General features: G+C 41.1%; 1 protein-coding gene across 3 annotated transcripts in view; it reads right to left on the bottom strand.

Moving 5' to 3' along the window:
• ACSM5 (acyl-CoA synthetase medium chain family member 5) overlaps positions 1 to 13,148 on the bottom strand; it is a 29,718-nt gene that overhangs the window by 15,191 nt on the left and 1,379 nt on the right. For 2 of the 3 annotated variants that reach the window (XM_017849875.1, XM_017849869.1), the window contains exons 2-6: positions 12,378 to 12,596; positions 5,472 to 5,682; positions 4,303 to 4,513; positions 3,220 to 3,363; positions 575 to 728 (exon numbers count right to left, since the gene is read on the bottom strand). In XM_017849875.1, coding sequence (XP_017705364.1) covers positions 575 to 728; positions 3,220 to 3,363; positions 4,303 to 4,513; positions 5,472 to 5,682; positions 12,378 to 12,581 — 924 coding nt within the window. In that variant the 5' untranslated portion in view covers positions 12,582 to 12,596. The remainder of the gene's footprint in view (positions 1 to 574; positions 729 to 3,219; positions 3,364 to 4,302; positions 4,514 to 5,471; positions 5,683 to 12,377; positions 12,597 to 13,148) is intronic. The other variant, XM_017849879.1, reaches the window with a different exon arrangement.

Below are 13,148 nucleotides of genomic sequence, written 5' to 3'. Positions count from 1 at the left end.
TGATGGCATGACCTGTGCAGTTAGCTACCAGGTGATACAGCTGGTGATATGAGCAGAAGAGCCCTCTGACATTTTAAGGAATGACACTTAGGATGTGGGGGGCTGGAGAAAGGTGACCTGTGTCTTGACTGGGGGCACCAATCTCCTCCCTCCCTATAAGAAGACCCTGGGAGGCTGAGCAGGAGTCACCAGGACTCTCTAGTTGGGCCAACTACTCATGTTAAACACCATGGACAGTAGCATTTGGATTTGAGGCACAGACTGATTTTGCCTAAGGGTTTGACAAATATCTAGGGTTTTGGCGGAGGCATAAGGAAGAAAGTGGTGGAGACAAGGGCACCCCATGCAGGAGAAATAGCAATGAAATGGTCTTAATCTAGGAATCTAGCTAGAGCATAGGCAATGATGGAAGGGAACCAGGTGGTCAGGAACCAGATTACGGAAGGCCAGGGAGCCACACCAAAGAAGCCTTAGAGTCACTGATTCATGTGTTTTCTCCTGCAGCCTGAAATCTATATCCCACTCATCTGATTTATACCCAACACATATGGGGTGTTGTTGGTTTTCCTCTTACATTCAGGATAACTTTGGCATCAACTCGGGGCAGCTCATGCACAAAAATGCAAGCTCCATTAGGCCAGGCAGAGAAGAGAGTCCAGGCTGCCTTCACCCAGCCAGTGTCAGTCGTGTTCCAGAAGATGTCCGATTCGGTCAAGGCCACCCACCGTCTGCCAAAAATTAGAGAACGTCAGCACCGTTGGCGATGACTCTACCTTTAAGAAGGATTGTATTATCTATATCACCACATTGGGAGCCCTGCTTAGTGGGTACTCACTTATACTTGTGAAACCTGAACAAGAACCATCAAGTCAACTATTGTCTCAACAGGCATTTATTGAGCATCTTCCATGTACCTATGCCCTAGACTAAGAATACAGAAGCAAAAAGAGTTTCCAGAAAGTTCACAGTCCAGTGGACGTGATATATAAGGGAAAAAGTTAACCTCAGTACTCTGTGCTAAGGTCACTTTATTTAGCCAACATTTATTTAGCACTTAGTCTGGGTTAGCACTAGGGATACAGAAATGAACAATTAGTCTTGCTTTAGGGCCTTAGAGTTTAGGAAGTATAAATATCTAGGAAGCCGCTGGAGAGCATGTTTTAACAGAGCTAAACACAAAGTCTTGTGCAATTACAGAGAATAGGCACCTAATCCAGAGGAATGTTGGAGATGAGTTTCTGAGAAATGCTCTGGTAGGGGAGATGACACTTGAGTTAGACATAAACAATGCATAAGGATTATATAGGTGAGGCAGAGAAGCAGAAGCATCCCAGGAATGGGAAACAGTGTCTGCAAACATGGAAGACAGAAAAGCAGTCATGCACTTGAATCCTGGGACCCAGGCACTCCTGGTTCTCCCCCTTTCGTTGGCTGTTCCCTTCTCAGTCTCCTCTGCTGAGTCCTCCTGGTCTCCCCTTCAGTGCAGAAATGGCTCAGGCACTCAGTTCTGAGACCCACTCTCTTTTCAGTTTATATTACACTTTGCTGATCTCATCCCATCTCATGGTATGAAATACCATCTTTACACTGATAAGTTCAGCATGAATCTTTCTCTCTAACTTCAGACGTGTATATCCAAATGCCCACTCAACATCTCCACTTTTAACAAGGGGATGGAGATGTCTAAGAAGACTCTTAAATTGACAACTCTATAAACAAACTCTGTTTTCTTCCCACTAGACAGCTCATCCCACAGTTCCTCCCCCATCATTTAGTGCTTCCAGTTGTTCAGGCCATTCTTCTTAGAGCCGTCCTTGACTCCTCTTTCTCATTCCACACTGATTCTGTCAGCAAGTCTTATTGGGTCTAGGTTGAAAACACATTCAGAATCTCATCTCTTCTCCCACTTCTCCCCAGGCAAGCTACCATGCTTGCCTCTTAATGCAATAGTCATCTTCTTTAGCTGTTTCCTCTACAGTTTCATTGTGAACCCAACATTCTGAGTGAGCCTTTAAAAACCGTATTAGATTACGTCACTCCTCTGCTCAAAATATCCAATGCTTCTCAAAGAAAATTAAACATAGAATTACCATATGATCCAGCAATTTCATTTCTGCATGTATACCCAAAAGAAGTAAAAGCAGAGACTCTAACAGATACTCGTATGCCAGTGTTTATAGCAACATTATGGACAATAGCCAAAATGTGGAAGCTACCCAAGTGTCCATCAACAGGTGAATGGATTATTTAAAATGTGGTCGAGGCCAGGCACAGTGGCTCATGCCTATAATCTCAGCACTTTGAGAGGCCAAGGCAGGAGGATCATGAGGTCAGGAGTTCGAGACCAGGTTGTCCAACATGGTGAAACCCCATGTCTACTAAAAATACAAAAATTAGACGGGTGTGATGGCGGGCACCTGTAATCCCAGCTACCTGGGAGGCTGAGGCAGGACAATCGCTTGAAACCGGAAGGCAGAGGTTGCAGTGAGCGGAGATTGCACCACTGCACTCCAGCCTAGGCAAAAGAGAAAAACGCTGTCTCCAAAAAAATAAAAAATAAAAAAAAATAAAAAAAAAAACAAATAAAATGTGGTCTATCCATACAATGGAACATTTTTCAGTCTTAAAAGGGAGGGAAATTTTGACACATGCTATGACATGGATGAAACTTGAGGACATTATGCTAAGTGAAAGAAGCCAAATTGCAAAAGAAAAGGACAGACTGCATGATGCCAATCACACGAAATATCTGGACTATCAAATTCACGGAGATGAAAAGTAAAATAGAGGTTACCAGGGGTGAGGGGAAAGGGTAATGGGGCGTCATTGGGTAATGGGGGCATAGTTCTCATTTGGAAAGATAAAGTAAATTCTGGAAATGGATGGTGATCATGGTTGCACAACAGTGTGAATGTATTTGATGACATTAAACTATACACTTAAAAGGGATAAAAGGGTACATTTATGATACATGTATGTATATGTTTATATATGTATGTGTGTGTGTGTGTGTGTGTGTGTGTGTATGACTACGATTTAAAAAGAAACCTCCAGTGGCTTTTCACCTCACTCAGAGTAAAATCCAGAATCAAGATCCTTCCTGAGCTGCTCCTATTGGCTCTCTGACTTCAGCTCCTGACATCTTTCCCCTCACACCACTCCCTCCAGACCACTCGCCACTTTCTGTTCTTGGATCCTCTAGACAAGCTGCTCTGGTACCTTCCGCTGGCCACAAAACCCAGTCCGTAGCTGCTCTGGGAGTGCTCGACCATCTTGGGGGCCCCGGTGGTTCCGCTGGTGAAGTAGATGGCCAGCGGGTCTCGACTCTTTGTCCTCAGGCAGTTGTGCTCTGTAGGTGCCTCCCTGTAAAACGTAAAAACACTAGGTGGCGCTACCATGGTAAAAACAGTTAGTAGCACCGGTAATATGTATAACAACAATATGACTACCGTTTCATAAACATCACGTGTGAGGTGCTGTGCTTGAAAGCTCTGGCTTGGGTAACCTGCAATCACCTCATTGGGTAGGTACTATCATTATAACCTTTTTGCAGACAAGGAAACTGAGGCTCAAATGGTTAAACAACTCACTCAGAAGAGCCCATGCTTTCTTACCAAGGTATGAGGACTTTCTGGTAGAACACACACATGTCCGTGTCTATAATTCTGCACATTTAGGCACAGCTTCCACCCCACCCCATTTCTAATAATTTAGAACTGTTTTCTAAAGGTTTCCCCCAGTATGGGGTTTTGAGATCTGGGTAATTCTCAAAGTTCTGAGATCTGGATGACCAGCTAATCCACTGGCTCTCATCCCTGGCTGCAACGTGAAGTCCCCTGGTAAATTTTTGGAAGAAACTTGTCTATCCACTCTGAACAAAATAAAATCGGAATCTTTGATGTTTTCTTAAATGTTTCTCAGTAATTCTAGTAACAACCAAAATTGAGAACCACTGATCTAGGCCCACCTGACAGCTCTTCAAAACCATATGGGCTGATTTTTTTTTTTTTTTTTTTTGAGACAGTGTTTCGCTCTTATTGCCCAGGCTAGAGTGCAATGGCGCGATCTTGGCTCACTGCAACCTCCGCCTCCTGGGTTCAAGTGATTCTCCTGCCTCAGCCTCCCGAGTAGCTGGGATTATAGGCATGTGCCACCACGCTCAGGTCAGTCTGGCTGCCAAGGGGGAGTGTTCCTCTCTGATTCACTCTCTGTGTGTGAAATCAGCAACGCATTTCATCTTTTGTTGCTTAAAGGGGAAATGACTTCATTTTTCTGCTGTTCTCCTGAAGAACCCCAATTCACCGGAGGAGTTCCCTGAAGTTCAACCAGCCTGGCCGACTGTCGCTGTCTGACACCAGCAGCTTGGTCTGGAGGGAGGGGCATTCAGGGCTGATGGCATCCACCCTTGGAGCTAGGGAGTCACTGGTGATAATGGACTTGGCTCTGGACGCCTGCAGCCGATACTTGAGGTCCTTCTCCGTCAGCTGAGTGACACCCGGAATCATGACAACCCCTGGCATAAAACAGAAGGGGATGTTGACTGGATAGCAGGGAAGGTCTTGGGTATAGAGATAAGAGATGAGGGCAGGAAGGGGCTGGGGAGGGTTGGAATGCCTGAGCTGGAAGAGGTAACAATAATAATAACAGCCTAAAAACCCTAGCCTTCTGAATAAGTGCATGATCACTTATTCACTCAGCATCAGTGGAGGCTTGCTAGGCTCACTGTGGCCTCTTTCCTCCTCTATTTCTCTGCTGAAGGAACCATTCTAAGAAGGTAATGTTTCACTGCCCTGGACATTCGTGACAGTAGGAGGAGCTGTCCCCCTAACCTCCTGCAAGGGATAATATCACTAGTTCTTTGATTTCCTCTTTATCTGCCTTCCTTTGGCAGCTGGATGATGCTGTGACAATGAGAATCATAAAGTCTAAGAGTGAAACTAACATAGATTGGTTATAGGAGTCCCTCATCTATAACTGCATTGTTCAAGTAAAAATCTAGCAACTAAAGCAAGGCTCCCAAACCATGACCAGCAGAAAATAAGCTTGATTTGTCCCAGTCAGGACTTTTTAAAATGATAGGTGCCAACATTAAAAGACAGGAGTGTTTTTCATAAAAATCCAGAGTTTTCCATTACAAATCAGAAGTTCTGATAACACCGGTATTCATCTTGTCGTGGGAACATTTGGTTCGAGTTGAGAAGCAGCGACCCCATTTCATAAAGCATGTGATCTCCCGTTTGCCGCAGTTCTCACCACTCTCTACTGCCTTGCACTGACCTGCTTTTATCAATTACATCACTATCTGGCCCCTACTATGCAATCACATCTGTGACTGTTGGGCAAATAGGAAGTAAGCACAACTCCACCTAGGGTTTATTTTTGCTCCATCTTCAAGACTCTGTGGACACCGCAAAGCTCTGGCAGGTTGTGTCTGACCCCAGCTAAAATTCCCAGCAGCCCTGCTTACTGACCTGTCCGCATGCAAGCCACACTGACCAGCCACCACTCCGGGAGCCGTGGGAGTACCAGCATCATTCTGTCCCCAGGCTGCAGGCCACATGCACCCTCCAGCACATTGGCTGCCTTCCTGGACTGCTTCCCCAGCTCCTCAAAGCTCCACTTGATCTCTGCTCCTGTGCCATTGACCCACCAGAAGGCAGGATTTGGGGGGCGGTGTCCAGCCTAGATGGTGGTGCAGGCAGAAAAAAAATAGACGTAATTTATTGAGAATTTTTGTTTGCTTGTTGCTGTTGTTTAACGTTTTGTAGTAGTTCATGTAAAATTCACAGGGTTCCAAAAGCAAAGCAGTATGGAAAGGCATGCATTGAAAAGGCTTGCTCCCTTCCTTGTACCTATCTGCCCTGTTTTCCACTTCCTCTGCCTCGCTAAGTAACCAACTGTATTAGTTTTTTGCATATCCTTCCATAGGGTCTTTAGGCAAACACAAGCATATACATTTTTTCTACTATCTTTTTAATGCAAAAGGTAGCACATGATTTACACTGTTTTCTGTTTTTCCCTTTTTTATTGAAATATAATTCAGGTACCATAAAAATCACCATTTTAAAGCGCACAACTCACTGTTTCTTAATATATTCACAAGGTTGTGTAACTATCACCATTCTCTAATTCCAGAACATTTTTGTTGCCCTAAAAAGAAACACTACAAATTAGCAGTCCGTCCCCATTCCCTCCTCCTCCAGCTCCTGGCTACCACTTATCTGCTTTCTGTCTCTATGGATTTGCATCTTCTGGATGTTTCATATGAATGGTATCATACGATATGTAGCTTTATGTCTGGTTTCTTTCACTTTGTACAATGCTTTCAAGATTTATCTATGTCATATCATGAATTGGTATTACATTTTTTTGATGGCTGAATAATATTCCACTGTATGGATAGACCACGTTTATCCATTCATCAGTTGACAGACATTAGGGCTGGTTCCACTTTTTGGCTATTTTAAATAACACTGCTATGAGGATTTATGTACAAGTTTTTGTGTGAGCACATGTTTTCTATTGTCTTGGATATGTACCTAGGAGTACAATTCCTGGGTCAGTACTGTAATAACTCTATGTTAACTTTTGGAGGAACTGCCAAACTGTTTTCCACAGCACTGCACTATTTTACATTTCCATCCAGGCATGTTAGAGGGTTCTAATTCTCTGCATCATCTCCAACACTTGGTATTGTGCCTTTTTTTTGTTGCCATGCCACTGGTTATGAAGTGGTATCTCCTTGTGGCTAGAATTTGCATTTCCCTAGTGAATAAAGATGTCAAGCATCTTTTCATGTGTCTATTGGCCATTTGTTTATATTCCTTAAGGAAATGTCTATTCAGATTCTTAGCCCATACTTTAATTGGGTTATTTGTCTTTTTCACTGTCGAGTTTGAGTTCTTTAAGTGTGGTAGATACTAGACCCTTACCCAATATGTGATTTTTCAGATATTTTCTCCTATTCTGTGAGCTGTCTTTTTACTTTCATATACAAATACTATTAATTTTCATGAAGCCCAATTAATCTATTTTTTTTTTGTTGTTGCTTTTGCTTTAGAAACCATTGCCTAATCAGAGGTCACAAAGATATACTCCTATGTTTTCTTCTAAAATTTTCTTATACTTTTTGTTTCTTCATTTAGGTCTTTGATACATTTTGAGCTAATTTTTGTATTTAGTGTCAGGTAGGAGACTCAATTAATTCTTTTGCATGTGAACACCCAGTTGTGCCAGCATCATTAGTTGGAAAGACAATTATTTCATCCATTTAATTGTCTCGGTACCCTTGTTGAAAATCAATTGATCGTAGATTTGTGGATTTATTTCTAGACTCTGAATTCATACCTATTTATCCAAGTCTATCTTTATGCTAGTGCCACACTGTCTTGGTTACTATAACTTTTCAGTAGATTTGAAATAGAAAAGTGTTAGTCTTCTTTTTTTTCCCAAGGTTGTTTGGTCCCTATGGGTCCCTTGCATTTCCATAGAACTTTTTGAATCAGATTGTCTGTTTCTGTAAACAAGTCTCCTAGGATTTTGATAAAGTTTGCATTAAATGTGCAGCTCAATTTGGGGTCTATTTTCATTTTAACAATATTCTTTTAATCCATGAGCATGGGGTGTATTTCTATTTGTTTATATCTTTTCCAGTTTATTTCAGTAATGTTTTGTCATATTCCGTGTACAAGCCTTATACTTCTTTGGTTAAATTTACTTATATGTGTTTCATTCTTTTTGATGCTATTAGTAAATAAAATTATTTCTTAACTTCATTTTTTATTGCTCCTTACTCGATTATTGAGCATTAAGTTATCTGCTCTTAAAATACAATGATCATGAAGCAGGGATTCCATAATAGTCACAGACATATCCATTCAAACAATGGATTAAAATAAAAGGAAAACAATGAGTCACCAATTCCAAGCAACTCTGAATCCAACTGAGAAAACTCTGTTCTGTTTCAAAGCCCTTAATCCTCTGTGGTTGTGGCTTTGCTTTCTAGTTGCTCAGCTCCACCCTCTGGGCTCCCAATTCCACATTCTTGGCTAACAACTCTGCCCTAAACAATCTTTTCTTTTTCAAGAAGGGTAACACATGTTTGCAGCTAAGTAGCTTTAACCACCTGCTTCCTGCCTATAGAATTTGGGGAGTCCAAAAGCCGTCTTTTATATTTTCCTCTCTCTGTCCAGATGGCAGTGTTTCTACTGATATAACATTCTCAAGAAACTAATGGTTCTCTCATGTATGTCTCAGTGATTCATCCCATTAGAGAAGTGGCTCCTCCACAGATCTTTTCCACATAATCCCATCTCTGTTGCTGGTTTCTGCCTCCACGACTGAAGGAACTCAGGAGCCTCATGTCTAAGCTCTTTAAAAAACTCTCTGTGACTTTTTGATACTTGAATTGCTGGCAAAAGATTGTCCAACCACACTCTTGGATTTCCCTTTGCAGCATACTTTTCTGACAGTGAATATCCTAACTTTAATGTCTTTTATAATACAGGAAGGCTGAGAATTGTTCAAACCACCAAGTTCTGGCTCTGTTTTTGCTTAACAATTCTTTCCTCTATCTCTTTCTTTCCTTTAGCATTGTAATATAACCAGCAAGAAGAAATCAGGCCACATCTTCAACACTTGGCTGGGAAATCTTCTTAGCGAAATATCCAAGGTTATCCCTTATAAGTTCTTCTATCCATATAGCTCTAGGATGCTAGTCAGCCAAAATTTCTGCCACTATGTAATAAGGATCCACTTTCCTTCAGTTTCTGATATTACATTTTTCACTTACTTCTGAGTTTTTATTATCTGTGCCTTTAATGTTCATATTTCTACCAACAGTCTGTTCATGATTCATGATTCTTTAAAACAATACAAGTCTCATCTATCATGTTCCTCCTTTCTTTTTGAGGTCTCACTCATTAATCATTAATATCTGCATTTCTACTAACAGTCTGCTCAAGGCAATCTAGGCTTTTTTCTGTGCTCCTCAAAATTTTTCCAGCCTCTACCCATCACCTAATTCCAAACCTACTTGCACATTCTTTGGTATTTATTACAGCTCTCATTGCTACTCTTGGTGCCAAATCTGTATTGGTTTCAAATAATCCTATCTATTGCTGCTGTAATAAATTACCACAAACTTAGTTGCATAAAACAACATAAATATACAGTCTTATAGTTCTGGAGATAAAAAGTTCCAAATCAGTCTTGGTGGACTAACATCAAGGTATTAGAAGAATTGTTTTCCTATTGGATGCTTTAGTGGAGAACCTGTGTCCTTGCATTTTCTAGTTTTTAGAGGCAATTCACATCCCTTGGATCATGGCCCCACATCACTCCCACCTCTGTTTTCATTGTCACATCTCCTTCTCTGACTCTGACCCTCCTTCCTTCTCATAGGGTACCTTATGATTATATTGGGCTCATCCAGATAATCCAGAATAATCTCATCATATGAATATCTTTAGTTATAATAATGTTTGCAAAGCCTCTTTTGCCATGTAAGATAACATACTCACAGGTTTCAGGGATTAAGATGTAAAAATCTTGGGGAAGGAATACATTATTTTGATAACCATAGCCATGCTATTTCAAGTTTCTTTGAGTATCTTGTAAATTTTTGTTAAAAACTGTACATTTAAAAGTACATCATTTGATTACTCAGGAAATCAGATTCCTCCCCCACCATCCATTCCCTGCAACTCTCCAGAGTTTGGTTTGTTGTTGCTGATTGTTGTCGTTTGTTTAGTGACTTTTGTGAACCATTTCTGTGAAGTCTGCATTATTTGTTCTGTGTGGCCACTGAGATCTCTACTTGGTTAGCTTAGTAGTCATGATTAGACAGAAATTTCTTTAAATGCCTGAAACCAATAAATCTCCCAGTCTTTGGGTGGGTGTTGAGGCACACCTTTAGCATTCAGCCAGGCAATTAACAATCCTGCCTTAGTCTTAATTTCCTGCGTGCTCAAATTCTCAGTCTGCCACAAGTGAGAGCTTAGAGTTTCCTCAGATCTTTCCTAAGCATGTGCAAAGCCCTGGGAAAGAACACAGCCTTACTTAGGTGTGTTGATTTCTAGATTTCCAGGAATACAATATAATTTTAGATTCTCCAGCTTTTCTTTTTTCACTCTTTGGTGAGTCTATTGTTTGTCCCACTGGTATCCATCACCTTAGGCAACAATGAAGCTATAACATTTGTCTGGAATTGTTTTGGACAAAATCCCCCAGGGAAAAGGCTTTTCTCATTGATTGAGCTTCAAGTTGATTCAAATACACTTTTACAAGTAGGGTCTTCTAAAGAACCAATGGGCAGCTCAAATAATAACAGTTCTTCATAAGTGAAGCTTTGAAAAAACTCCAATTCCATTCTGTCCCCTCTAATGGTTGCCATTATGCACAAGAAATGGGGGCTGTTATTTTTCAAGGCTACCGCATAGCTGGAAAATCCTTATTCTACCATTTTTTCCTCACCTAATCCTGCTTGCTTGTTTTTATCATTAGGAGAAGTCTTCTAAGGATGCCCCTAGTATTGCAAAAGAACTTAGATTTTGTAGGCCATCAGGAATGGAGCATCCTGGCTTCATCTCTTACATGCACTTCTCATTTAATTCTATTACTCTAAGTAGCATATGGTATGACTACCATTTTACAGATGAGAAAGTTGAGATCTAAAGAACTTAGGGCACTTGTCCAAGGTCACACTTCAAGTACATGGATGAACAATGTCTATCTGACTGCAAAGCCTGCTTTAAAGTCTCAGTCATCCTCATACCACCTTCATAAGTTTCACTATATCTGCTGACAGTTAATTTTACTGTATCTACTAACAATGCCATTTACATCATATTTTTTATTTAAACAATCTCATCTTATAATTAACATGAATACAATTCTTTGAATTAAATTTTATATTTCCAGTTTTGTATTCTCCAGCTTTTCTTTTTTCACTTTTTGGTGAGTCTATTGTTTGTCCCTACTGTTATCCATCACCTTAGGCAACAACGAAGTTAAACATTTGTCTGTAATTGTTTTGGACAAAACCCCCAGGGAAAAGGCTTTTCTCATCAGTTAAGCTTCACATTGGTTGAAATACAGTTTTATAAGTGGGTCTTCCTCTTATATTGAAAAGTTAGTATCATGTAACACAAATAAAAAGTAACCATGAAATAGAGAGACTCAACAGACACAGATATAAAGGAAAATAAAGAAGAAAGCAGATGCACAGAGACACACAAATAAATCAGGGTTATCTTATTCAATTCTATGTATCTGTTATGATCTGCAAAAAGCTTTGAGCCTGAGTCCTATTCTTTCCTTATTTTATTTTGTTTTATTTTATTTTATTTTATTTTATTTTTTGAGATGGAGTCTCGCTCTGTTGTCTAGGCTGGAGTGCAGTGGCATGATCTCAGCTCAATGAAACCTCTGCCTCCTGAGTTCAGGCAATTCTCATGCCTCAGCCTCCAAAGTAGTTGGGACTACAGGTGTGTGCCACCATGCCTGACTAATTTTTATTTATTTATTTATTTATTTATTTATTTATTTATTTATNGAAGGAAGGAAGGAAAAGAAAGTCAACATCCTTAACATTTAACCCACTAGAAACTGTTATTGGCCCTGTATACAAAGGCATTTTCCACTCACGGTCAGCCAAACAGATATGAATTCCAGGTAAGTTACTCTTACTTATTTATTTTTTTGAAACAGGGTCTCCCTCCGTTGCCCAGGCTGGAGTGCAGTGGTACAATCATGGGTCACTGCAGCCTCAATCTCCTGGGCTCAAGCAAGTCTCCCACCTCAGTCTGCTGAGTAGCTAGGACTACAGGAACACATTACCATGCACGGCTAATTTATTTATTTATTTATTTATTTATTTTATTTTTAGTAGAGACAGAGTTTCACCATGTTGGTGAGGCTGGTCTTGAACTCCTGACCTCAGGTGATCTGCCCTTCTTGGCACCCCAAAGTGCTGGGATTATGGATATGAGCCACCGCGCCTGGCCTTCTTTCCTTATTTAGAAGAGAAGTGCATGACACTGAGCAAGAGACATCAAAGACAGAGTAGCAGCAAAACAAAACTTCCTCCTTCAGTTGATGAACAACTAGAAGGGAATCAGAAGGGACATAACTGTCTCACTGTGTGATTTGGGCTCAAGGGACACTTCAGAGAAGGAACAAGCATGTCTAAGGCTCACAACACTGACTCAGATTTTTTTTTCCTAAGTCTCAAATGCTAACAGTTTACATTTTAGAACTAGCAAAATTCCCAGGTCCAAATTTCCTCATCAACATGTCTTGGAGCCTTGAGTCTCATTGTGGTACCTGAGGGCAGCCTCAGATGCCCCAGATGGACTCTAGGACAGAACAGGCTTCACCTCTTCCAGCCGACTCCACACATCCAGCACATCATGGGCAAAGTTGAAGTACTCAGGCACCGGCTGCCTTCCCAGGCTGATGGCTTCCCAGGTGGCCACGATCTTCTGAGGAACAGGTAGAGGTGCTGGCTGCCCGGGAGACCCACAGAATCCCCTGGAGGTCCTCCGTACCTGGAGGACCAGGTGTCTCAACCATGGTCTCATGTGGTCGCCTCCTGTCTGTCACCAAAGAAAGGAAAGAGGGCATTGTCTTAAATTCTGGACTTTGTGGACAACACGGAGGTTAGGAGAAACGTGTGGTCAGTGCTGACGGTGACTGTGGTCCCTACTGACTTGTAGAACAAACTCTCCACCTTCAGTCTCAGTTCTTCTGTGTGATGGTCATTTCTCTCCTCTGACCCCGAGATCCATCCTTTTGACCTCTCACTGACTATGGGTCTCTGGGTCTGAGGTCTGAAATCACAGCCCACCTCTCAAGGTTCAGTACTTCAAAAGGAATCCCTCAAAAAGCCTTTGGCCAATCCTGAACTGACCTTACAAAGTTGAAGACAGCCCTAGGGCAGCACTGTCCAATAGAGATAGAATGTTAGCCACCTGTGCAATTTACAATGCTCTACTACTTCCACTAAGAAAAGTAGAAACAGGTGAGATTTATTATAATAATACATTTTATTTAACCAGATAGAGCCAAAGTATGACCATTTCAATGCATAGTCAATAGATGAATAAATTGGTAAAGAGATATTTTACATACTTTTATTTATTTTTTGT

This window comes from Rhinopithecus bieti, unplaced genomic scaffold (genome assembly GCF_001698545.2).
Source record: "Rhinopithecus bieti isolate Rb0 unplaced genomic scaffold, ASM169854v2 scaffold_1918, whole genome shotgun sequence".
NCBI lineage: Eukaryota > Metazoa > Chordata > Mammalia > Primates > Cercopithecidae > Rhinopithecus > Rhinopithecus bieti.
This window is presented reverse-complemented; position numbering and strand designations above follow the sequence as displayed.